General features: G+C 40.7%; 1 protein-coding gene across 1 annotated transcript in view; it reads right to left on the bottom strand.

Moving 5' to 3' along the window:
• The window catches only part of MYO3B (myosin IIIB), a 382,767-nt gene that overhangs the window by 289,451 nt on the left and 65,630 nt on the right, over positions 1–27,686 (bottom strand). Inside the window, exons 4-6 of the mRNA XM_063429713.1 lie at positions 10,087–10,191; positions 9,753–9,852; positions 2,621–2,697 (exon numbers count right to left, since the gene is read on the bottom strand). Of these exons, the coding sequence (XP_063285783.1) occupies positions 2,621–2,697; positions 9,753–9,852; positions 10,087–10,191 (282 nt within the window). The remainder of the gene's footprint in view (positions 1–2,620; positions 2,698–9,752; positions 9,853–10,086; positions 10,192–27,686) is intronic.

Here is a 27,686-nt window from a genome sequence, read left to right as displayed (position 1 = left end):
AAAATACATGGAGATCTGGACACACTGGATCGTATCCACCACACAGGCAGACTTCACCGCCCGCCTAGATGCAGAGGACCCACCTGACAGAACTGACGCCCACGACTGACCCCGCCACCCTACCCACTTATTTTCCCACACAGCCCACATATCCTCCCCCTCTCCCCGATCTTCTCCCTCCCCCCACTTCCCCCCCCCCCCTATTTTCTCCTGCTAACCTCATTTGGGCCGCAGACCCATACTCCGAAGACACTGGGACACATCTGACCACTTGACAGTGGAATCATGAGTCAAATAGGCATACACCACACGAAGCCTGCGGTCACCCCCTCACTCAACAAAACAAGGCCGCGCACACACTAGACCTAGACGCCCTGACGGGACCTAGATGGGAGGCCGTATACAGTCAAACCGGGGGGGACACGCGAAAACAACAATGGAAGCCTAACCACTGTATTACTGAATAGGGACCTGCGAGTCCATCACTGATGTGGGCCTGCGAGCCCGAATCCCTACTTGTTTTTATGTACATGTTCTAGCACACGTGCTCCACTTACAATGCTCTCGAAGAGACCTGCGAGTCTCACTGTGAATGCCTAATGTGTTTCAGTTACGATACGCTTGGAGAGACCTGCGAGTCTCACTGTGAACATAAAATGATAATAAAAAATATATTTACAAAAAAAATGCATCCATATATATAAAAAATATAAAAATATTACAAAATCAAAATGTTTTTTTAGAATATTAAAAACATTTTAATATTATTAACAGTTATGTGAACTTTGATGCAGAGCATCAAAATTCACATAAAAAGAAAGAGGACTCCAAATTCCGCAGGTGGTTTTACTGTTGTAGCTAATCAGTGTACAAACACACACAACTGAGAACTGAATGCATATTGGACAAAGGATAGGACACCAAAAATACTTGGATTCTGGGGGTGTTTTTTCTGCAAACCGCTCGGTAGTGAACGAGTTAAAGGCTTCTTTTTTTTTTTTTTGTGTGAACTTTGATGCTCTGCAGAGCCTACCTCACCCTGAAAAAAAAAACAGTGCAGACTCCTGCCAGACAAGACTGATATCTACATAATTTGCAGGTCCAACAGTTTTTTGCACAGAGACCACAATAGCCACATACATGTAAGATTTCTGGCACCTTTTCCATTGAGGACACCTACATCATATCCTGTAAGTGGGGATAATAAGACTGTACGCTCTACCAGCTGGAGTTGGCTGTAGCTTCACTATATGTGAGTAACCCATTGTTATTTTACTGCACCCACTTTGTTTGAGTTGATATATTGCACCATTGGAATTTTTCGCTCTTTGTCTCCTTACGCTAAGTATGGACTGCACCGAGGAGTTCTGAAACTTACATACCCTTACTTACTCACATACCCTTCTAGACAAGAATTTTCCGCTTGACTTTAACTACTACTGCACATATTACCATCTAAGAGGGTATATTTTATTCAAGATGGTTATGAGACTATTTCTTTCCTATTTTGATATCTATTGATATTTATACTTTTTTTTACATTTATATATAGTTGTTTAATACTATCTGTGTACTTTTTAGGCGCCGCCATTTTTCCTGTGTTTGTACTTTCAAACCTAAGTATTCCCAATACCTACAGCATATGCAACAAATTTAGTATCTCAGTTTTTTGTTCATTCTCATTCAGCTCAGGAGATACATTGATGATTCGTGAATGAAAATGTTGCCATGGCAATGCAGCAGTTGCCATAGCACCGTGCTCATTCATGAAGCAAGATTGTATCCTATTTAGCTGATTCAGTATGAATGGAAAAACTGCTGAAAATTAAGTGTTGCACGGTGCACCTACTGGCACCATGAAAGCTGGAAATATCTTTGCTACCTAAATTTATAAAAAAAATAAATTAATTAATATTTACGTATGTATTTATTTTTATAAAGATTACTTCTTAGGACTAAAGAAATTGTCAGATTTTTTTAATATATATCTTGGGAAAAGAGTATATTAACAGATCAAAAAAAATTTTATTAGGTCTTTCGTTAATAGAAAAAAAAACTTTTATTTTTTGTTTTTATACCATCTTTATTTCACCTTATTACCAAACCAACAGTTTTATTTTCTGATACATCATATTATTTACTGAATATTTAATGCATGCCATTCAAATATTTGCCTAAAATATTTGTGCCTTGCTAAAAGCATCCAGAGATTGAAAACACAACCTGTGAATATTTGTTTGTAGATTTTAATTGTTTTATGTTATATTATATGTATTTTTTTTTTTTTTTTTTACAAATGGACTGCACCTATTTTCTCTGCCCTTCTTGACACTCACATCATTACAGCTCCACATAACATCTTTGGTGGAGATTATTCCAGCCAAGCCTGCTAATACAAGAGAGAGCTGTTTCATGCTGCACAAGTTTAACCCTTTACTTACTTTTTTTGTGGCATATGTAAGATTGCTTTCTCGAAATATATATTTTTATGAATTGCATATAAGAAAAAAAATTGCTGATTACTAATGCCAACCATTTGGAGCAAGTCAGCATAATTTATTATGTAAAATCAACTATGAAACACAAAAAAAAAGTGACAGGATTAGTTTATAATTTTTACCTCAGGAGCCATCCAAAATGGTGTCCCAACAGACGTGTTTCTACGTAAGCGTGCGCTGGTTAACTGGGCAGAAACTCCTGTATGAATTAAAAATCCAACACTTAATACAATGTAAAAACATTTTACAGCAGTTTTATTTAAATTTTTACACCTGTTATTTTTACCAAATGTACGGAATATATGGAACGTTAAAGGATGTCCATTTAGCACAGAGTTTAGTGACTTGCTACAAATACTATGAGTGATGAGAAACGCCATGTTCAAAGTACCAAATAAAAAATCGTCAGTGAATCTGTATTTCATATGCTGTATATTAGAATAATGCATGGGGGGAAATTTGATTAATCCGGATCGATGCATCCGAAAAAAATATATGTTTTGGACAATTTGGCTTCATCCATGTGGCGTTCAGATTAATTTCATCCATGCAATTGTTTCAGGAAAAACGATTCAAACGATCCAAAAACACTGGCCAATCAGTGTACTGCAAAATATAAATAATTTATGTATATATTTTATTATAAAAGTCCAAGTTGACTGTACCTTTGCACAAATAAAGGATATATCACACAAGACTACAAGCCCTCTGAGTGCATTTCTCTGGGAAGTTGTAATGGGGCACAAAATACCAAGGCGAGAACAGGACCGGAATGTGAGTGCCAAGCCCATGTTGGAGATATTTTACAGTAAACTAATATTTTGTGCCATTTGGTTCACAAAGTGAGAAGAAGTAAGCAGAAGTGAGAAGAAGTAAGCAATATATTGAAAAAGAGGAGAAGCAGTAAAAAATAAATCAATATTTATATATATTTTTCAATATATAATATATAATATCGATTGTTTTACTGCCACTCCCTTTCCCCCTCTATTGATCATTTATTATTGTAATTATTAGTACCAATAAATCCCACAATGCTTCACAATTATAGAAGTTTTATAGTTGAAGAAGGCCCTGCCCAAACAAGCTTACAATCTATGAGGCTTCGAGGTAGGTGGATATATATTGTTAGGTGTCTTGCCCAGGGACACTTACTGGTGAGGTGGTCTGACCGTATTTGAGTCTGGATTTCCCAACTCTAAGGCATTGATATTGCCACATTAAAGGAACACTATAGTCACCTAAATTACTTTAGCTAAATAAAGCGGTTTTAGTGTATAGATCATTCCCCTGCAATTGCACTGCTCAATTCACTGTCATTTAGGAGTTAAATCACTTTGTTTCTGTTTATGCAGCCCTAGCCACACCTCCCCTGGCTATGACTGACAGAGCCTGCATGAAAAAAAAAACTGGTTTCACTTTCAAACAGATGTAATTTAACTTAAATAATTGTATCTCAATCTCTAAATTGAACTTTAATCACATACAGGAGGCTCTTGCAGGGTCTAGCAAGCTATTAACATAGCCGGGCATAAGAAAATCTTAATTAAACAGAACTTGCAATAAGGAAAGCCTAAATAGGGCTCTCTTTACAGGAAGTGTTTATGGAAGGCTGTGCAAGTCACATGCAGGGAGGTGTGACTAGGGTTAATAAACAAAGGGATTTAACTCCTAAATGGCAGAGGATTGAGCAGTGAGGCTGCAGGGGCATGTTCTATACACCAAAACTGCTTCATTAAACTAAAGTTGTTCAGGTGACTATAGTGTCCCTTTAAAAAAAATCAACATTTAGTGGCTGCCTTGTAACCATCAATCCCTTTTGTTTTCAATCAATAATTTTTTGGTGCTATGGACAAAAACTTAAAATCACAAAAAAAAAATATTTTTCAGAGTTCGGGGAGTTGAACTAACTGTCGGCCACCCAAAATTTGGACGAATTTGCACAACTCTACAGTATAGCATATACGCTAGACCCCCCCAAAATTATAATGTTGTTTAAGTCTCCAGTTGGTTTCTGGGACCTAGGAGCATGGAATTGCATGTACACTCAATCAAGGTAAAGCCTTGCGGACTGCAAATGGCATCAGAACGCTGCCTCCCCCTCCCATCAGTGAAGAACAGCCCAGATGCTTTCCAGGATAAAAAAAAATGTGACAAAGACAAGGTCAACAGGTTTATAGGTCAAGACAAGCGGCATAGGAACAAGGACACAATGTATAGTCAGAGTAGCAAGACATAAATCAGGAAACAAGAAACCTAAAGGAGGCACTCAGAATCACAAGAATACAAAATCTGGAACAACTGTGAAATATATAGCTAACTTGCTGGGATTTCAATGGATGCACGCTGAAGTGATGCACAGCTTGGTTTGAGCTGGACTCTACTTAAAGCATTAGAATTGTTTGGGCAGCAGTTATTTTTTTTAATGTAGCTGCATTTCTAAGTAAAGGCACAGTCAGTTGCCAGATCTCAAGGCAGTATTCTTCCCTGTCTGGATCCGTTCTGCAGTCTTTCTTTGACCTTTACTGCTTAGTCCCTTTGGGCGGTTGTTATACATATTGAAAAGGCCCATCCAGTTTGGCCTTGAGGTGTCTAAATGTGTGCTCTTTCCGCTATGCTTATGAAGTATAAACATATTTTATTTTAAACTCCATTTCTCACATGCTCTTCAAAGAGTGGACTCATCAGATCACCTATACTGAAATTTATTATTCTGTATTCCTTACCATTAATAGTTTTTACTATAAAATGTTCTCATACTTGTCAATATTGGCAGGTATAAAGTCAGGAAGGGAAGGGGTGAGGTTCTGGAAGGAATGTCATAGATTTGCCTAACTTGTCTGTAAGTTTGTTTATCAATGCTTTGAGGCTACATTGTATGCGACATGTGCAATTCGTTTCGTTCCGAAATGTAAATTTTAATGAATTTCAGCAATTCGGATGCTTCAGAATGTATGAATTGCTGAATTTCCAAAGTGACAAATTTCGGAAGTGCCGAACCGCATTGCCGAAGTGCCGAATTTCTAAAGTGCCGAATTTCTAAAGTGCTGAACTGAACCAAAATGCCGAATTTCGGAAGTGCTGAAGTGCTTCAGATTTCTGAAAAGTGGCAAAACAAGAGAGAAAATTACGAGAATGATGACAGGAATCTAACCCTACCCCTAACCCTACCCCTAGCTCTAACCCTAACCCTAGATGTGTAATTGGTTGTGGTGGTTAGGGGTTAGGAGTAGGGTTAGTGTTAGGGTTAGGGTTAGAGAATTCCCGAAGTCCCGAATTGCCAAAGTCCCGAATTGGCAAAGTCCCAAATTTCGGAAGTGCCGAACCGAATTGCCAAAGTCCCGAATTTCGGAAGGAAGTGCCGAACCGAACCAAAATTTTTGCCCATGCACATCCCTACTAAATAGCACTTTTATGAAATCCGAAGAAAAGAGCTGGAAAACACATTTAGAAAATCTAAATGGGCAGAACTGGAGGGCTGTTATTTTGTAGCCACCTCTTTCTATGTATATTTGTAAAGTCAATTTTCAAGTGACTCAAGTCAACTGCTTAGTGAACAAACACCAAGATTTCTGAAGGTACAAGGTGATGTCCTGAAACTGACCATACCAGCAGAAATGCAATTTGCACTTTGAGATAAAACGGTCTTTCGTAAATTGCTTGGATTTAAAGGATAAATAGAAACTGATGGAGCGGCAGTTTGACAATAAAATGTTTTTGCTTCTGGGAACATGCATTAGACGAAGAAGTAAAAAAGAACACAAAGACTTACAGTTGCGGAAGTCGACAAGACCTTTCATTAATAAGTTCTATTTATAGACCGTGCACCTGCCTTAAATGTTAGTGCAATCTGATCACGGGGAGAAACGCTAGTCAGGATTTATTTACAGACACAAAGCCATTCACTTCACAGCAGGTGGTGGCAGGTGTCACAGTCTCTCTGATAAACCCAAGACATTCAGCTACATACATGTACATTTTCAAGGTCATCACAGACTCCCATTTGTATTAATGGACACAGAATTATAGTGTAGGGGGGTTGTTCTAAAAATTCATAGTCAACATTTTTTTTCGAAGCCATTCATATTTTCTTTGTTTTATCAGTTTGCCTGTAAAACACTATATTAAATAACATCTGAATAAAAAAGCAAGACATTGCAATAAATAAGAACACTTTTATATAACAAGGACATGGAGTGACAATGCATGCTTTCCTCTCACTCTGTTTTCAAGGAGATAAAAATGAATATTACACAGGGGGAAGGTCAGGAGCCCTTTACTGTTTAGACCCCCTAGACCCTGTTATGAGGCCTATAGTTAGAAGATGGGATGGTATCCCCAATTCCTTACACCTTTGCCTGCAGCATGCCACAATCTCCTAATTCTAACCTTATACAAAATGTATGACCAAGGGATACTCAAATCTCTCTTCTCTTAGTCACACAACATTATATTAAATACCGAGGGGGGAGGGGGGGGAGAGTTGTTTCTATAATAAGTAAATAACACAAGTAACTAGGAGATACTCAACCGCGTGGTTAATCTTCAAATAAAGAAAGTACTTTTTAAAAATCCAGTCTCCCTTTCTCTACTAGTAACTCGGAGAGAGAATTACAGGTACCACCCAATTTGTCCTTATATAAATTTAGGCATGGGGGTAGAGACATCTTCCAAATATTTAAAAAGGGTCACATTAAATAATATTTCATGTTATCTCGCATTGATAAAAGATGATGATTACGAGATGGCATAATAGTAGAATTGGAGAATTTTTATAAACTTTTTTTGTACACTTCATCTTTTTTTAAATATGCAAATCAGTGATGTAGAATTATTAAAAAATCTTTATTGAACTTGTATTGAATTATTGCACTAACTCCATTTTAACCTGATGCTGTGACAAATCCTCCATTTTGTCCTCATAACCTGACTTCTCCATTTGAAAACTACGTTACATGACAGAATTTCTCAGCACATCTAACACAATAGACAAAGACTGTATTCTCCGTAAGGACATGACTAACCCAGGAACTGTTGAATTTCCCCTACTCGCAACATAGTATAATTTAAAGGCCATGAGAACACAGTAGTAATGAAATGTTCTATTCATAAGAGACCTTGCACCTGACCACAAGACCTGATATCACTGACCGTGTAAAATGACGCTCAAGCCCCCTTGTCCCCACCCGTGTCCAAAAGAATACCACCTCTTGGTGGGTGGACACGAAGCTAACCACTTAGTTTTTGAGCCAATTAATTATATTAATAGGTGGACACTAATCCAGACACTTAACAATTAATCCAATTAATGATGTTTATTCACTGATATCTTGATAATCAATGATGACGAAAAATGCCTCTTAAAAGGGCCTGCGCGCCCGCTCTTGCTTCACTTGCCAATAAATTTCCTCGAAGTTATTTTAACCTGAACTCCGTGTGTCAGACTGAATTACTTCAGCGTATATACGCAATTCAATTCTCTTTAATTTGGACAGGAACAGATAGACATTTAAACATTTTGGTTTACTGAAAAAGTACCATAACAATAGTAGAATTGGAGAATTTTTATAAACTTTTTTTGTACACTTCATCTTTTTTTAAATATGCAAATCATATTAATTAGTAAGTTAATTGCATAGCTCTGGGTCAAGGGTAGGCAACCTTTGGCACTCCAGATGTTGTGGACTACATCTCCCATAATGCCATACTGCATGCAAAGCAACATGTGTAGTTCCGAGGGTTGTCTAGCCCTGCTCCAGGTTCAATTTGCAATTGCTGATCCAGATATTGCCATTGTGAAAAGGTGCCTGTAGATAAAACTAAGCTATGAGACGATTTATGTTTTCTCTCACTGGATGTTATTGTCTTTCAATTAACTTTATTTTCTTTCTTCTTTCAATGGCTGTTACATGAATCTAAGTGACTACCTATCTACTACCATACATACCAAGTACAAATTTAAAGGGACACGCAAAGCACCAGAATCACGACAGCTTGATGTAGTGGTTCTGGTGGATTGAGACTGTCAATGCAGTCTCTGCAATGCAAATACTTTACTGAGAAAATGTAGTGTTTACAATCATTGCATTCCAAGGCCATCTCTAGTGGCTGCCACTAAATCTTTCCAGGTTTGATGTTTGGTGTCTTCATGCTCTGCACGAAGATTCCTCACACTCCCCATAGATTATCATAGAGCCAGTGCCGCTCTGTGAGGAGATACAGATTCACTATTAGGAAGCATTGGATTGGCTGAGATCATCAGTAATGATAATCTCAATCAGGGTAGGAATACTGGGGCCAGCACACCAGGGGACTAAAAGTGAGTAAATCTGCACTTGCATTTCTTACTTTAGAGTCTTTCCTTAATACATATGGGGTATAAAAAGTCATCTATTCATATGTATTTTTGATGTCTTCAAATAATCTTAGACTTCATCTTGGTTGTGAACAATGTTACAGTAGTAGAGCTTTATTGAATTACTAGGCTTATGCACTTCTATCAGGAACTAAAGGGTTATACCTAGTTGTAAAAAAAAAAAAGTCTCAAGAACTGTAAAAATTTGGAAAAATCTAATTCCCATTAAAATCCCATTCTACTCTGTTCTCCAGCTCCAATCAATTTTTTTTTTATTCTATAGGCACAAGACTATATTAAAATAATCACGGTGATAATTAGCACAATACCATACAGGGGGAAAAATAAATAATATATGCTAATCCAATACATCTTTCCTGTCTTAAACCACTTCTCACTTTGTATTTCAGCCTCTTATTTATGTTTTCATTTCAATCAGGCTTACATCAACCGTAATAATCACAAATGAAATAGATCTGTTGGTTTTGGGGCCCGCAGGACCACTTTACCTTCTGCTCAAAGGGAATTAAAGTGCTCCAGGCTGTTAGCACCATTTGAGCGAAATGATCAGTTCCTTTTTCATATGCAAAGATGGAATATTGAATTTTAATGAGAGCAAAGCACGGGAATATGAGGTACACAAGCAGATTGCTACAGAGTTGTTAAATAAATGACTTGCTATTTTTTAGAGCTTAAAACGAGACTGTTTGCAGCCACCCAAAACAGATTATGTGACAGAAACTCCGAGGGAGCTCCATCTGTTAAATCCAAAGGACTCAATGACTCCTGCTGAATGTAATCACTAAACCTGTGGTGTATCACAAACTTCCAAGCAGACGACAAATTGAGGAAATGGGATAAACAATACACTGAGACGTTAAATGGCACGCAGTCATTACCAAAGTCAACCAGCTTGACTCCTCCTTCTGCCGTGAGCAGGATATTGTTCCCCTTGACGTCACGATGAATGATTCTGTTGTTGTGCAAATGCTGAAGACCCTAAATAAGAAAAAAAAATTACCCCCAGTTTAAAAAATAATGACTCTAGTATTAAGAGTTTAATGAGTGCAATCTGCATTCATTGTGAAGGAACATCTGTCCACCCTTTAACAAAGACTGGTCCAGCCCTTGCCGAGAGCACAGCGGGCAACTTATTGTCGCTATTAGACAACCATAACATCAGCAAGATCAGAAAGACACACACAGCCTCCCCTGCTAGATGTGCCATCTTACCAAGAGAGCTCCATAGAGGATGTACGAGATGATGGCTTCGTCCAGATGTCGGCCACAGTTCAAGATGCTTTTGACAAGATCCGTAACAGAGCCACCATTGCATAGCTACGAGAGAGGAATATAATACAATGCATAATAAATCATAAAATTTTAAGGCCAAGTCTAATGCTTGCAAATTGATAAATTTCCATAATAAATATACATATATAATCATATAATAAACAGCCTATAAACAGATTTTTAATGGCTTACAGGTTTTTAAAATATTCACTCAAATTCTACTAAAGTAAAAAATATTTGTTTTGGAGAGATTTTCCAAAGAATACCTTAAAGGAATACTAGAAGGATCACTATAGTGTCAGGAAAACAAAGCGGTTTCTCTGAAACTGCTATGTTTACATCTGAAGGGTTAAAACCTGAGGGACCTGGCACCCAGACCACTTCATTGAGCTGAAGTGGTCTGGGTGACTATAGTGTCCCTTTAAAGGAATACTTAAAGGAATACTTTATTCTTTTAGGAATGCAAACCTGTATACCTAGGGCTATAATGTTCTCCTCTTTATTTAGACTCAGCATCCCCAAATCTAAATATAAATTGGGGAGGGGGGATTTTTTCTTACACATCTAACAGTCCATTACAATGCTTCTCATAGAACAGCATTGAGGAATAAAAGTCCATGAACTGCATTGCTTTGCTCCTATTGGAGGTTAGCTGTGACAATGAAGATTGACACAATTCTCACAGCGGAACATCTTGAGTGCCTGTTAGGTACTGAGCATGTACTTATCATCCCCATTACTTCTCTATGATTAGACGAGAAGACGAAAAAGCGACGGGATGATGTCACGAGAGGAGGAGTCGTGGTGCTGGAAAAAAATTAAGTAAAACCCTTTCCCCCCTTTTTTTATTTATATAGGGAGGCCCCTGAATCTAAATATGGATGAGAACACTGTAGTGAAAGAAATATAAAAATGTATTCCTAACTCTAGAATGAATAAGTCCCCCATATAATAAAGAATAATGTACTCACCTTAGTTTCCCTGGTGCACTGGTATTGCCACAGCTGCCTCTCATCCACTGGCTGAGATCATCCATACTGATGATCTCAGCCAATGCCCTGCTTTCTTTAGGGAAGCACTGGGTGCTAGTACACATGAGTGTCAATTACTATGCGGCACCATAGAAAAGCACAGAGCCTGAATACGCTAAACGTCAGTCCTGTAATCTTTGCAGGAATGGATCTAGGAAGCCACCCTAGTGGCCATCAGAGCACAGCCACTAGAAGTGATATTAGGCAGCAATGTGAACACTGTTTTCTCTAAGAAAAAAAACTTTTCAACCTGCATGGACAGTCTTTATGGCCCAGAACCACTGCATGATGTATTAGTGGTTCCGGTGTCTTGATTGTCCCTTTAAAGATAATCTGTTAGGACTCGCCTCACGCTCCACTCCCGCACCACAATGTCCTTACAGTGGTAGGTGTTACACTTCAGTAATACCCACCTCCAGCCTACCAGCACTCTACCTACAGTCTTTTTTTATTTTTATTTACCCTGTTTGGGATCACTTACTTTTGCATGGCAAACCATTTCTATGATGTGGACATGCTGGCTTCATTGCCAGGATCTATATCAGTGGTTCTCAACCCAGCCCTCAAGTACCCCCTAACAGTCCAGATTTAGGGATTACCCAGTTGTGTCTAAGGTGTTTTTAGAAAAGAAAAAAAACACATTAGACACAACAGGATATCCCTAAATCTTGGACTGGTAGGGGTAACTTGAGGACTGGGTTGGAAACCCCTGATCTAAACAGAATGACATCACTCACTCCATTCCAACACTCCCTAACCAGCGCCAGCTAAGGAGTTACCATAGCAACCACAGCACACACACTATGGACACTATGCTTGGGAGAGCATCAATCAATCAATACTTCAGCATTGAGTCTATGTCAAAGAATTGAGTGACAGGTGGGAGATAGACCTATTTTTAAATACATTTTATCCTCGTCTCTACATTTGCTAGCACAATGTATAGATAGAATTTTATGCTCTTTAAAAAGAGCATAAATATGAAAAGCATGACTGCTCCCCTTTAATGAGTACGAGACGTATCAATAAAATGTGATATATAAGATAAATAACATGCATTCAAATTCACTTTAGCTTAATGAAGCTGTTTTAGTGTATAGATCATGCCTCTGAGGTTTTATTGCTCAATTCACTGGACACCCTTGATAAAGGCTACCAGGAGGAGCCGAAACGTTGGGGGGTTTGTTTGTTTGTTTGAGTCGTCTTTCTGCCCGATTAGGCTTGTGAATTGTGGTAAATATTTCTGTTTATTATTTGTAGCCTATATTGTGTCACTGACTGCAGCTATGTATACTGATTATTGATTTAATAAATCTAGATAGAGATTTCTTAAGGTTCTTTGGTGTGCATTCATTTTTTATTTAACTATTGCTCAATTCACTACCATTTAGGAATTAAATCACGTTATTTCTGTTTATGCAGCCCTTGCCACACCTCCCCTGGCTATGATTGATAGAGCCTGCATGAAAAAAATATATAGTGTCCCTTTAACAATCTGTAGCACAGTTCGCACCCTGCAAAATGCACACAATGTTATTTTTTCTGAATTACCTCCTGCAATTGTTTTTATTTTTACACAGGATATGTGTCTACAAATATGGTTAATTTAGCATACTCTACAATAAGCACACCACACGTTGGACATCACAAAATGTCCAATTTGTTAATTTCTTCCGAAAATCTTCTGTTGTATTAATTTCATGCTGAACAGAGAAATTATATACAAAAGCAACAGAGTTTATTTGCTTTTAAAAAAAACACAAAAACAAAAGAAAAGTAGATGTTATTAGAAACATTGATTTACAATTAATCTCTGTACTTTACCCTTAACTTGCTACATATGTTCTCATGTATCAGAAAGGGGACCTCCTTTCAAATGTATGTATTCAATATATTTTAGGTGGTTTCTATTGTTAAAGGGAACGCTGTATTAATATATAGATTCTTGATTCAGATTGTTCCCTTTACAGGGAGTGCAGAATTATTAGGCAAATGAGTATTTTGACCGCATCATCCTCTTTATGCATGTTGTCTTACTCCAAGCTGTATAGGCTCGAACGCCTACTACGAATTAAGCATATTAGGTGATGTGCATCTCTGTAATGAGAAGGGGTGTGGTCTAATGACATCAACACCCTATATCAGGTGTGCATAATTATTAGGCAACTTCCTTTCCTTTGGCAAAATGGGTCAAAAGAAGGACTTGACAGGCTCAGAAAAGTCAAAAATAGTGAGATATCTTGCAGAGGGATGCAGCACTCTTAAAATTGCAAAGCTTCTGAAGCGTGATCATCGAACAATCAAGCGTTTCATTCAAAATAGTCAACAGGGTCGCAAGAAGCGTGTGGAGAAACCAAGGCGCAAAATAACTGCCCATAAACTGAGAAAAGTCAAGCGTGCAGCTGCCAAGATGCCACTTGCCACCAGTTTGGCCATATTTCAGAGCTGCAACATCACTGGAGTGCCCAAAAGCACAAGGTGTGCAATACTCAGAGACATGGCCAAGGTAAGAAAGGCTGAAAGACGACCACCACTGAACAAGACACACAAGCTGAAACGTCAAGACTGGGCCAAGAAATATCTCAAGACTGATTTTTCTAAGGTTTTATGGACTGATGAAATAAGAGTGAGTCTTGATGGGCCAGATGGATGGGCCCGTGGCTGGATTGGTAAAGGGCAGAGAGCTCCAGTCCGACTCAGACGCCAGCAAGGTGGAGGTGGAGTACTGGTTTGGGCTGGTATCATCAAAGATGAGCTTGTGGGGCCTTTTCGGGTTGAGGATGGAGTCAAGCTCAACTCCCAGTCCTACTGCCAGTTTCTGGAAGACACCTTCTTCAAGCAGTGGTACAGGAAGAAGTCTGCATCCTTCAAGAAAAACATGATTTTCATGCAGGACAACGCTCCATCACATGCGTCCAAGTACTCCACAGCGTGGCTGGCAAGAAAGGGTATAAAAGAAGAAAATCTAATGACATGGCCTCCTTGTTCACCTGATCTGAACCCCATTGAGAACCTGTGGTCCATCATCAAATGTGATATTTACAAGGAGGGAAAACAGTACATCTCTCTGAACAGTGTCTGGGAGGCTGTGGTTGCTGCTGCACGCAATGTTGATGGTGAACAGATCAAAACACTGACAGAATCCATGGATGGCAGGCTTTTGAGTGTCCTTGCAAAGAAAGGTGGCTATATTGGTCACTGATTTTTTGTTTTTGAATGTCAGAAATGTATATTTGTGAATGTTGAGATGTTATATTGGTTTCACTAGTAAAAATAAATAATTGAAATGGGTATATATTTGTTTTTTGTTAAGTTGCCTAATAATTATGCACAGTAATAGTCATCTGAAAACACAGATATCCCCCTAAAATAGCTATAACTAAAAACAAACTAAAAACTACTTCCAAAAATATTCAGCTTTGATATTAATGAGTTTTTGGGGTTCATTGAGAACATGGTTGTTGTTCAATAATAAAATTAATCCTCAAAAATACAACTTGCCTAATAATTCTGCACTCCCTGTATAAGCAGATATTATTTTTTTGTCAATCTTTATTTTAGGTTTGTAGGGTACAGAATAAAAAGAAAGAGTTGGGAGGGGGGAGGGGGGTTTACATTACTTATGAATTTCACAGCTTAAGAAAATAATCTCCTAGGAAAAACTGTCTCAGTTTTGTATAAGGAAAGCGAGAGTATAAACATGCTGGTTAATTGTGCCAGGCCCATTAACAAATGTATAGCTAAAACATCGCGGGAATAGCTGTCTTGACCCAATAGCGTGTAGGTAGATGGGTCATCGATGCCTGTATTGCCGCAACAGCTTTGATAAGCGCAATTATAGTCAACACATTTTACAATTAATACATACAATAGGTGGAGCACACATCTGTAGGTTCTAAAAGAGAAAACAAAGCATCATAGTGTAAAATGTAAAAATAAGATGCAATAAACAGCAGCAGAGCAATACTACTCACAAGCCTAGAGCCAATATGACATATGGCTCTTATGTGCAGCGCGGTGGGACTCTTAATAGGATGTCCCCATCCTCCTTGGTATTCCTCCATGAATGATAGGCAGGCAGCAGTAGGAAATAGCAATATTCCAATATGTTGATCCAATAAGGAGACTTTATTGTAAATGGAAATAAATCTTCCCAATTAAAATTCAGAATATAAAAGAAAAAACAAAACAAAAAAATCTGTAATAGACAATATTGTCCAGATAAAAGTTCAAAATGTAGACTGTATAAGTCCAAAACGCGTTTCGCCCTATGGTGGGGGCTTCCTCAGTTGGTATCAGTCAATATTATGAGTGTGAGCCTTTTAGCGTCTTTATATAGTGTAAATTCTTTCTCCTACCGGGTTTTCTCCGTGTGGACCGCATCCTGCGTTCCACCACGGGTTCCGTGCGCGTCACTTCCGGTTCCTGTTTTCGGGGTGTACCAATGGCCATCCCCCGTCTGCTTATGCGCGTCACTTCCGTTTTTTGACCCTGGGACACACCTATGACGTCACTGGAACGCATAGTATCGGATCTATGCGTTCCACTACGGACAGATCCGTTTTGAGTACTGTGCCAAGGCTAAACACATATCTGTTTTGTCTAATTAAAAAGAGGTATATCACCACAATAAACAATTTATATATCCAACAAATAAAAAGTACATGAATATGCACACTTCATAAAACAGTCTTAAAGAGAAGTGTATATTAAACACAATTGGTAAATATAAAAACAATCAAATAACACCAACATATAGTGTTTATATTAAAAGTGCCAACCCCTTTAGTAGATAAAATTATAGATAAATTGTAGATAAAGTAGATAAATTAGATAAAATTATGGGTGAAGACACAAAATTATCCAAATGTAAAAGTGAAAAACAGAACATAAAAGAGGAACTAAAACCCAAGCATAAGAATTAGATAAAATGACAAATCTCAAAGTCTGAATTGAGACTGTGGTGGAATCTCGGTAAAAATAAATTTAGTAGGCCGAGATCACCACGTGGCATGTGTACGTGCATATGCTGACGTATCGATCAGTTGGTTGCACGAGGCAAGATACGATCAGTAGTGTACGGAGCATGTGCAAGAATACAGGATGTAGTATTCCCCTCCTCCATTGTGCTGGACAAGCCATGCGGTCAAGCAGGAAGTTAATTCTTATTTGTATTGATTGGTCAAGAGAATGTGCGGGTGGAGCTTAATATGGGAGGGGTTATGTGCCTATATAAGGAGCCTGCACTATTGTCCGGGGCTCAGAACTTGTGGTATTTTGGTGACGCTAGTCCCTCTGAGTCCCGATCGGTGATCCAATAAAGAATCTCTTCCTTCCTGAAGAAACCTGTGTCCATCTCTCTGTGCTTCGCTTCCGTCAGTTTCTCCGGTATCATTTGGTGCATTGGCCGGGAAGCCCATCGTTCAACGGTAGCTGAGAGGCAGAGGCGTGAGACGGTCTATCTTTGCCCACGTTCTCTACGGCTGCACCCCTGAACTTCTGCGTGGACCTCCCTTCGTCTCGGCGCCACTGGTCTGTTGTCCAGGAGATCATCGGCCTCTACGTGAGAAGTGCTGGGGTGTCCCCGTCGATGAGTGTGAACTCAGGTTCAGGAACGAGGAGGTAAGACAACTGCTGTTTTAGACGGCAGACCCACTAGGGGTATACCGATTGTGCGGTAGGCCCAAAGGGGTTTAAATCTGTGTATCTGCCCCCTCTGTCGGAGGGAAGGAGCGAAGGCGCACCGCTCGATCGAACGCTCTTTAGTCAGACCGTTTGATTTTGTTAGTCAGGCGGGGCTCTGGTGTAAATAGCCCTAGCCGGACACCGGTGTCTTATCTAGACTAGCGTTCTAGGGTGTATATTACGTTCGCTAGGTCGGAGGGACCGGGAGACTAAGCGGCGTCTGTGTAAATTCGGTTCGCTAGCTCTCAACCTATCTTGGCTAAGTGGGAAGGCGTGTAAATTTGGAACCCACTAGATTTTTGATAGTAATCGACTAAGAGGCGTCTGTGTAAATTCGGTCCTCTAGCTCGCTATATGTGGTGCTTGGGCAGTGTGGCTAACCAAAACGTATGTAGATTGTTTTTAGGTAGTCCATCAAGGTACTGGCCAATAGTTTAGTTGGGAATTGTAAATGTGATAAAGATTGTTTAGTAAAGTGTATATCTTGTTAGATAGCGCGAGCTCAGCCGTCTAGCGAGAGTGTTAATAGTGTGTTGCTGTATTATAGTGCACGGTACCATAACCCTGTATATTTACTGACACTGTATATAAGTACTAATCATTGTCGTCCATTGCATGTTTAACACCATAACCACTAATAATTGTATTGTGCCCTTAACTTGTGCTTTGACCTATGCTAACCGTACTGTAACCGCTATTTGTAAAAGACGATGTTACTGGGGTGTGTTATAGACGGGTAATTCGTATATAGAGAATTATAGCGTGGGTGACTGTATAGTTTCGCCAAAGGGCATAATATTGATTATTTAGTGACTGGTGTAACAGCTGTGTGTGTACGGGAATTCCCTGAGTGTTTATTGTGTTATTGTATACGTTTCACTTGGTAACTGTACCACGTGGTGCTGTTGCCAGAGGAAACGGGTGTGACTGTTGAATAGTACGCGTGCATAATATTCGTTGTCAACGACGTTCCATTGATAAGTATGGGCGCGTCGCAGTCAACGATTCCGGATCCCTTAGGTTGTATGGTGAAGAATTTTAAAAAGGGATTCAAGATATGTGATTTTGGGGTTAAAATGTCTCCTGTACGTTTGGTCACTTTGTGTACTAGGGAGTGGCCTACTTTGGTTGCGGCATGGCCGCCACGTGGCAGTTTGGATCCAACTCTGGTACAGCGCTTACACGTGGCTGTATCGGGTAGGCCTGAACTTTACGGCCAGTTTCCTTATATTGATTGTTGGAGACAGGCCGTAAATGACTCGCCAAAATGGCTCCAGACATGCCACGAGGAGCAATGTCGCCTCATGGTAGCTAGGACTTGTTTGTCCACTAGGACTGGTGTTAGGCCCATTTTGGACCCCCCCTCTGAGTCCAAGATCCCTTTGCCGCCCCCTTACTTTCCGTTAAGAGGAAGTGACGCAAATGCAGGAAGTCCTGCAACCCTTCCCTCATTGTCCTCATCCACTTCCGCTTCCTCCTCCAGTACAGAATCCACCCCCTCTCGTACTAAATCTCCCCTTCCGGAATCAGAACCAACCCCCATTAAATCCGAATATCCTGATTTGGCGCCACTTCAGACTTCCGGTCAAGCTTCATCTAGCTCGACTCGAAGTGTTTTATTTACAACCTTTTCCCAAAACCAAGCTCCCACATCCCCATACCCTATTTCTCCCCGACTGGAACCTATGACTGACGCCCCTCCACGTAGCCCCATACAGACCCGACAATTGACCGGTGCCCAACAATTAAAACACTATCAGATGCCTCTTCGTCTGAATCCTGGGTCAGCCTATATCGATGCCGCAGGCCAAATGGCACATGCTGACCCGGTCTTTGTATATGTCCCGTTCACGACAACCGATCTCTTAAATTGGAAGACCCACAATTCCTCGTATACTGAGAAACCACAAGCTATGACTGATCTGTTCACCTCAATAGTACAGACACATAACCCGACATGGGCTGATTGCCAGCAGTTATTAATGACTTTGTTCAACAATGAGGAAAGGACAAGAATTAATCAAGCAGCCATTAAAGCACTAGAGGATAAAGCCCGTACTTTAAACCAAGCCAATCCATCAGCATGGGCCGCAACACATTATCCCAACACCGATCCCGATTGGAATGTAAATGGTGCTGATATGGTTCAACTCAGAGCCTATAGAGACGCTATAATTGCTGGCATGAAAGCCGGAGGAAAGAAAGCTATTAATATGTCGAAGACAGTTGAGGTGATTCAGAAAAGTGATGAAGCGCCCAGTGTCTTTTATGACCGATTATTGGAGGCATACCGCTTGTATACCCCCTTTAATCCGGAAGACGCAGATAATTCCCGAATGGTGAACTCCGCCTTTGTCAGCCAAGCTTACGGAGATATTAAGCGCAAGCTACAAAAGTTAGAAGGGTTTGCAGGTATGTCTATCACCCAACTAATGGAGGTAGCGAATAAGGTATATATGAATAGGGAAACAGAAAGTAAGAAAGAGGAAGAGCGCAAGATGCGTAGAAAGGCAGACATGCTAGCGGTAGCGATCGCAGGCGTAGATAGACGGGGCCCAGATAGAGGCGATAGTAAGTGGAATGAGGAACCTCTAAGTAGAAATCAGTGCGCATACTGTAAGGAAGAAGGGCATTGGAGAAATGAGTGTCCTCGAAGAGAACAGTGTGAGAGAGACAGACCTAGGACAGGTTATGGAAACTTTAGAGGCAGAGCGAGAGGTAGAGGAGGCCCCGGAGGGAGTAATGGGAATAGAGGGAGTAATGGGAACAGAGGAAGTGTTAGGGAAGATAGGTATTTCCCAGCAGCGCAAAGGTCCCGCGATAGAGAAGGCAGGGACTTTGTAGGATTGGCTGACACGGTTATGGAGGACTATTGATACCGACCGGGCTCCATCCCCCTTGGTCGAGCGGAGCCTATGGTCGATGTATCAATAGGGGGAAAAAGGAGTGCGTTCATGATCGACACTGGTGCTGAACATTCAGTGGTGACTAATCTAGTTGCTCCTCCATCTGGAAGGACTATTACTGTGATAGGAGCAACTGGAAGAAGTGCTGAAAAACCGGTTCTTAAAAGTCGACTCTGTACATTGGGAGGCCACGTAGTAAAACATCAATTCCTTTATATGCCTGAATGTCCAGTCCAATTGCTGGGACGTGATATGCTATCAAAATTACAAGCGCAGATTACGTTCCTACCAAATGGAACAACATCCTTAAAGTTTAATGGACCTTCAGGTATTATGACATTATCCGTACCAAAGGAAGAAGAGTGGCGACTTTATACAGCGTTGACTAGCCAAAACCCTAGGAGTGATGAGTCCTTATTCAACATACCAGGAGTTTGGGCAGAGAACAACCCACCAGGACTGGCCCGCAATATTCCACCTATAAAAATTGAACTAAAACTTGGGGTTTATCCAGTAAGCCTAAGACAATACCACATCCCGCAGAAGGCTAAGAAGAACATCCAATCTTATCTGGATAAGTTCATACGGTATGGTATCCTAAAATTCGGTACTTCCCCCTGGAACACCCCATTGCTGCCTGTTCAAAAGCCCGGTACAGATGAGTATCGACCTGTGCAGGACTTGAGAGCAGTCAATGATGCGGTTGTTAGTATACATCCAGTTGTACCCAATCCATATAACCTGCTTGCTTTAATTCCGGGCGGGGCTACTTACTTTACAGTCTTAGACCTCAAAGATGCCTTCTTTTGCCTCCGAATTGCCGCAGAAAGTCAATGTATTTTCGCTTTCCAATGGGAGAACGCTGTAACGGGCTCAAAACGCCAAATGACTTTGACAAGACTGCCCCAAGGGTTTAAAAATTCACCTACCCTATTTGGTTCAGCTCTAAGTCAAGATCTACTGGATTCCGAGTCCATCCCAGGAGAGTGTGTATTTTTACAATATGTAGATGACTTGTTGATAGCAGCAGTTACAAAAGAAATCTGTCAGCAAGCAACGCACGATCTACTACACATTCTCTGGAAGGCAGGATACAAGGTGTCTAGAAAGAAGGCTCAGTTGTGTTTGCCAACTGTCAAATATCTGGGATTCCATATCTCTGAAGGTCAAAGAATTATGGGGCCAGAGAGAAAAGAAGCTGTGTGCCAAATACCGATACCCAAGAATAGAAGACAAGTGCGAGAATTCTTGGGGGCAGCAGGCTTCTGTAGGATATGGATTCCCAGCTACGCGATACTGGCAAAACCTCTATACGCAGCTATCAAAGGCACAGAGCACGACCCCTTCTTATGGACCCAAGAACAGCAAACGGCATTTGAAGATGTGAAGAAGGCTTTGATGAGTGCCCCAGCATTAGGTCTACCTGATCACACACGACCATTCTACCTGTATGTACATGAGCAAAGAAGAATGGCTGTGGGAGTATTGACACAGTACTTGGGATCATGGCAAAGACCTGTTGCCTACATGTCTAAGCAACTGGATGCAGTGGCCAGCGGACTTCCACCTTGTCTAAGAGCCGTAGCTGCAGCCGCCCTGCTAGTAGCTGAAGCTGATAAACTCACTCTGGGTCAAGAACTTTATGTACGAGTCCCACATGCAGTACAGACGTTGTTGGATTACAAAGGAAATCATTGGTTTAGTAACAGCCGTATGACCAAGTATCAAGCAATGTTGTGTGAAAACCCAAGAGTGCATTTAGAGACTGTAAACACCTTAAATCCAGCTACCCTTTTGCCACAACCTACTGAAAGTCAACATGATTGTTTGGAAGTAATGGATGAAGTATTCTCAAGTAGACCAGATCTTCGCGACTTTCCCATCCAGAACCCCGATGTTCAATATTATACCGACGGCAGTAGTTATGTGAAAGAAGGGATCCGCTATGCAGGATATGCAGTAACAACAATAGACAAGGTGATAGAAGCTCGGCCACTGGCGAAAGGGACATCAGCACAAAAGGCAGAATTGATAGCACTGACACGAGCGTTACAATTGGCTGAAGGTTTAAGAGTGAACATCTACACGGACTCCAAATATGCGTTTTTAACCACTCATGCTCACGGAGCTTTGTATAAAGAAAGAGGACTACTGAATTCAGAAGGCAAAGAAATCAAATACGCAGCTGAAATCCTACAACTATTGGAAGCAGTGTGGGAGCCGAAAGAAGTCGGTATCATACATTGTCGAGCGCATCTGAGAGGAGATGGTGATGTAACCAAAGGAAATCGGATGGCAGATAGTGCAGCTAAGCGTGCTGCTGAATCAGGAAGACAGGAATATGTGGGGCATATAGCTGCTCTTATACCAACTCCACTGTCCCAATGGACTCCAGTTTATACAGCTCAAGAAGAGGAGTGGTTAAAGACTGAACCAGGAAAGTATTTGGAGAACAAGTGGTATCAGCTAGAAGATGGAAGAATAGTCATACCAGCATCACTAGCGGTAGAAATTGTCCAAAATTATCACAACGGGACACATTCTGGGAGAGACAGCACAGAAGAATCTCTCAGAAAACATTTCTACATACCAAGATTGTCCAACTTGACTCAGGCCATTGTACGAAGATGTGTAACGTGTGCTAAAAATAATGCAAGACAAGGACCAGTAAAGCCACCAGGAGTCCAGTTTATGGGGGGACTCCCCATGTCCGATTTACAAATTGACTTTACAGTGATGCCTAAATCGGGTGGACATCGTTACCTGCTGGTAATTGTGTGCACCTATTCAGGCTGGGTAGAAGCATGTCCTACTCGTACAGAGAAAGCAGGAGAAGTTGTGAGATTCCTGCTACGAGAAATAATACCCCGATATGGACTACCCTGTTCTATAGGATCGGACAATGGTCCAGCTTTTGTTCATCAGTGCCTACAACAACTGACTCATATGCTTGGTATAAAGTGGAGGCTTCATACAGCATATAGACCCCAGAGTTCTGGTAAGGTAGAGAGAATGAATAGAACTATTAAGAATCAGTTGGCTAAAATGTGTCAGGAAACCCAACTTAAGTGGAACGTTCTCTTACCCATAGCTCTATTGCGAATCCGCAGTACCCCTACCAGAAGGATGGGCCTCTCTCCTTTTGAAATCATGTATGGGCGACCACCTCCCGTACTTGGTAACTTAAGGGGGGACTTGAGTCAGTTGGGAGAAGGAATTACCCGGCAGCAGGTTGTAGAGTTGGGTAAGACTATGGAGGAGGTACAGAAATGGGTACAAGATAGATTACCTGTGAATATTTATCCCCCAGTTCATAGTTATCATCCAGGAGATCAAGTGTGGATTAAAGAGTGGAATAATGTACCGTTAAGGCCCAAGTGGAGAGGTCCTTATGTTGTTCTTTTGTCTACCCCTACAGCGATAAAAGTAGCCGAAGTGACTCCGTGGATACATCACTCCAGGGTTAAACCAGCAGCAGTCGATTCTTGGCAAGTTACAGCAGATCCAGAGAATCCCTGCAAGATCCGGTTAAAACGCACTACTCAGTCGGAGTAACGAGGAACTTTTGTGGATTACAAATTTTATTGTTACAGGGATTTGGTGAAGTGAGTGTTTTAGACGGCCATAATAAAGCCTGTCCGCTCACCGACGTATAGTTTATAAGCCAGGGAAAGTCTCGAAGGGACTCCTGTGAAGACGAGCAGAACTCCATTCCCTGCAGCCCTTACATCCTGGAAGCTGAGGTGCCTTCGCACGGACGAAGACTGAGGATGACGACGAAAGATGTATTGATGATAGTGTTTATTTATGTGTATTTTTATATTCAGGAAGGTAGAGGTACCGACACCCCTAGCTGTGAGGTATGCATTAAGACTACAAGAACAGGTAACCATATTTCCCAAACCCTAATTTGGCATTCACAATACGAGTGTAAAGGAGATGTATCGAGATGTAGATACCTAAATATAGACTATAGTGTGTGCCATTTAGGAGTAGGAGAACCTAGGTGCTTCAGTCCGGAGTATCAACCTCGTACAGTTTGGTTGACTCTCAGGAATGGAGATCCTCAGGGGACCCTAATTAATAAGACAGTGTTAGAATCCGTACATTCTTCGGGTGTTCTGCTATTTGATGCGTGTAAAGCGATATCAAGTGGTAGAAAGCCGTGGAATGTATGTGGGGATCTTAGATGGGAGAGGACGTATGGGTCTAATGATAAATATATTTGTCCCAGTAGTAAAAATAAATATGTGAGTCCTAGATGCCCAAATAAAGACTATAACTTTTGCCCATATTGGTCTTGTGTGGGGTGGGCGACTTGGGGACAGACAGTAGACAAAGACATGATAGTGACTAAGTTGCCTACCAGCCCATATTGTAAGTCTATGGAATGCAATCCAGTCCATATACTTATAAATAACCCCGACAAGTTCTTAGACAAATATGGTAATTTATTTGGGTTTCAGATATACGGGACGGGTTTAGATCCTGGGACAGTATTGTTTATAGGGATAGAGACTGATACGGTATCCTCCCAAACTCATCAAGTATACCATTCCTTTTATGAAGAGATGAGCATAGATAATAAGATCCCCCATAATGCTAAAAACCTGTTCATTGACTTAGCTGAAAGTATTGCCGGTAGTCTTAATGTTACCAACTGCTATGTGTGTGGAGGTACTAATATGGGAGACCAATGGCCTTGGGAAGCAAAGGAGGTAATGTCCGGTTCTGAGGCAGTTGACCAATTAATATCTACACAAGCCGATTATCATATGAGTGTTAGAGGTAAATCTGAGTGGAGATTAAAGACCTCCATCATAGGTTATGTTTGCATAGCAAGGAAAGGAATAATGTATAATACTTCTGTAGGAGAATTAACTTGTCTAGGGCAAAAAGCTTATGATGATGATACAAAGAATACAACTTGGTGGTCTGCTTCAAATGTCTCAGAACCATCTAACCCGTTTGCTAGATACGCCAATTTAAAGGATGTGTGGTTTGATTTATCCATCACATCTACCTGGAGAGCCCCAGCAAATTTGTACTGGATCTGTGGTAAGAAAGCCTATTCGGAGTTGCCACAGGACTGGGAAGGGGCATGTGTGTTGGGTATGCTCAAACCATCCTTCTTCTTGTTACCGATTGAAACAGGTGAGACTTTAGGTGTTAAAGTGTATGATGTGAATCATAGGAAGAAAAGGGGACCCATAGAGATAGGTGCCTGGGAAGATGATGAATGGCCTCCCCAGCGTATCATAGATTATTATGGGCCAGCCACGTGGGCAGAAGATGGTACCTTTGGTTATAGAACCCCTATTTATATGCTCAACCGTATTATAAGATTACAGGCGGTGGTTGAGATTATTACTAACGAAACATCACAAGCGCTCAATCTTCTAGCGAAGCATAATACCAGGATGAGGACAGCAGTCTACCAAAATAGATTAGCCTTGGATTACCTTTTGGCAGTAGAGGGAGGTGTATGTGGGAAGTTTAACCTGAGCAATTGCTGTCTTCAAATAGATGACGAAGGGCAAGCAATAGCTGAGCTTACTAGCCATATGGTTAAACTAGCGCATGTGCCTACTCAGGTATGGAAAGGGTATAATCCAAGCAGTTGGTTTGGTAGCTGGTATGAGTGGTTTGGAGGGCTTAAGGCAGTGGTAGGTGGAGTCCTACTGATTTTAATGTTGTGTCTACTCCTGCCGTGTCTTATACCTTTAGTAGTTAGGTCTGTGCAAAGCCTGATAGAAAATATAGCAGAGAGGAAGGCTGCTGCACAGATAATGGCAATTTATAAGTATAAGGCTCTAGATCAGGGAGAACCAATGCAGGAAGATGAGTGTTGAAGATTCACATCATAAGTTAAGTCTGGTCTGGTTCAGGGTAACTTGCGGTGTATGCAAACTAAGGTTAAGTGATGCCTCAAGTAATTGTGAAATATCAAGAGGCATCAAAGGGGGGAATGTGGTGGAATCTCGGTAAAAATACATTTAGTAGGCCGAGATCACCACGTGGCATGTGTACGTGCATATGCTGACGTATCGATCAGTTGGTTGCACGAGGCAAGATACGATCAGTAGTGTACGGAGCATGTGCAAGAATACAGGATGTAGTATTCCCCTCCTCCATTGTGCTGGACAAGCCATGCGGTCAAGCAGGAAGTTAATTCTTATTTGTATTGATTGGTCAAGATAATGTGCGGGTGGAGCTTAATATGGGAGGAGTTATGTGCCTATATAAGGAGCCTGCACTATTGTCCGGGGCTCAGAACTTGTGGTATTTTGGTGACGCTAGTCCCTCTGAGTCCCGATCGGTGATCCAATAAAGAATCTCTTCCTTCCTGAAGAAACCTGTGTCCATCTCTCTGTGCTTCGCTTCCGTCAGTTTCTCCGGTATCAAGACCATGGGGAATTAAGGTATTAAAATTAAAAATAAATTTCATTTCTTCAGAACCTATTTTTTAATTATAATCTTCACCTCTCCAATGCTTTTTTTTTTTACTATTTTTAATGGACAAAAGAAGAGGTGTTCTGGATTAAGATTATGATGGGTTTTGAAATGATTAGAAACGCTATGGGTTTCCAAACCTTTTTTAATGTTTCGGACATGCTCAGATATGCGGACGTTTAGATTTCTAATAGCTCAGATATGCGGACGTTTAGATTTCTAATTTTACAATGTTATGGCATGAGTAAACTGAGCATTTTTTTTGGTAAATTAGTAATGCCAGACATAGCATAAGATTACTAACAAATGACAGTTTCAAGTTTTGAAAGGAAACATATTTTTTTTTTAAAGGGACACTATAGGCACCCAGACCACTTCAGCCCATTGAAGTGTTCTAGGTGCATATTCCCAGGTCCCTTAAGCCTGAGCAGTTAATTATTGCAGAAACTGCAATAATTACCTGCTAGGATTAACTCCATCTCTAGTGGCTGTCTACCAGGTAGCCACTAGAACGACTTCCGGGCTGTTGGGTGACTTTTGGCAGACTAACTGACCCTGGACATCTTCACGCTATGCATGGGGATGTCTAGCGTCACCCAAAACCCCATAGAGTTGACGGGGAGGAGAGAAGGCAGACACGAGCCTGCACCAAGGGACATCGGTGCTGGACCCAGTTTAAGTGACAGAAGGGGTTTTTAACCCATTCTGCAACATGGGGGAAGGTCCGTGACAGAGGGGGAAGCTATAGTGCTAGGATAACAAGATTGTTTTTTGGCAGTATAGTTTCCCTTTAATGAAGTATATGTAAATAAAACTCAACCCTTTATTTAGTACATGACAAGATCCTCAAGTAATATACATGCACATTAGGTCAGACACTGTTGGAAAGAAAACAATCTCTCTGGGCTTCCCTGGTTCTGTGCAGGGGGTGAAGCAGGGAAGACCATAGAGACTATATATTGTAATTCAAACACTGTCTGATCCAAGGTGTATGTATATGGTCGAATGATCCTGTCATATACTAAAAGGAGGGATGAGTTTTTCTCTTTTTTTTTTTTTTTTTTTTACATATACTTCATTTAAAAAAAAAACTATTTCCTTTCAAAACTCGAAGAAAGAATTATTATATTAAAAAAATCATTTTCAGGTAACATTTTTCCTATAAAGGGACACTAGAGTCACCAAAACAACTTTAGCTTAAGGAAGCAGTTTTGGTGTATAGATCATGCCCCTGCTGTGTCACTGCTTAATTCTCTGCCATTTAGGAGTTAAATTACTTTCCTTTCTGTCCATGCAGCCCTCTCCACATCTCCCCTGGCTGTGACTTACACAGTCTGCATGAAAACAAAATGCTTTAACTTTCAACCAGATGTAACTTACTTCAAAAGTGTTTATCTGCTGCTCTGTAAATTGAACTTTATTCACACACAGCAGGCTACTGCAAGGTATAGCAAGCTATTTACAG

Source organism: Pelobates fuscus, chromosome 8, assembly GCF_036172605.1.
Source record: "Pelobates fuscus isolate aPelFus1 chromosome 8, aPelFus1.pri, whole genome shotgun sequence".
In the NCBI taxonomy this organism is placed as follows: Eukaryota; Metazoa; Chordata; class Amphibia; order Anura; family Pelobatidae; genus Pelobates; species Pelobates fuscus.
The sequence above is the reverse complement of the archived record's forward strand: the minus strand, read 5'-3'. Positions and strand labels throughout refer to the sequence as shown.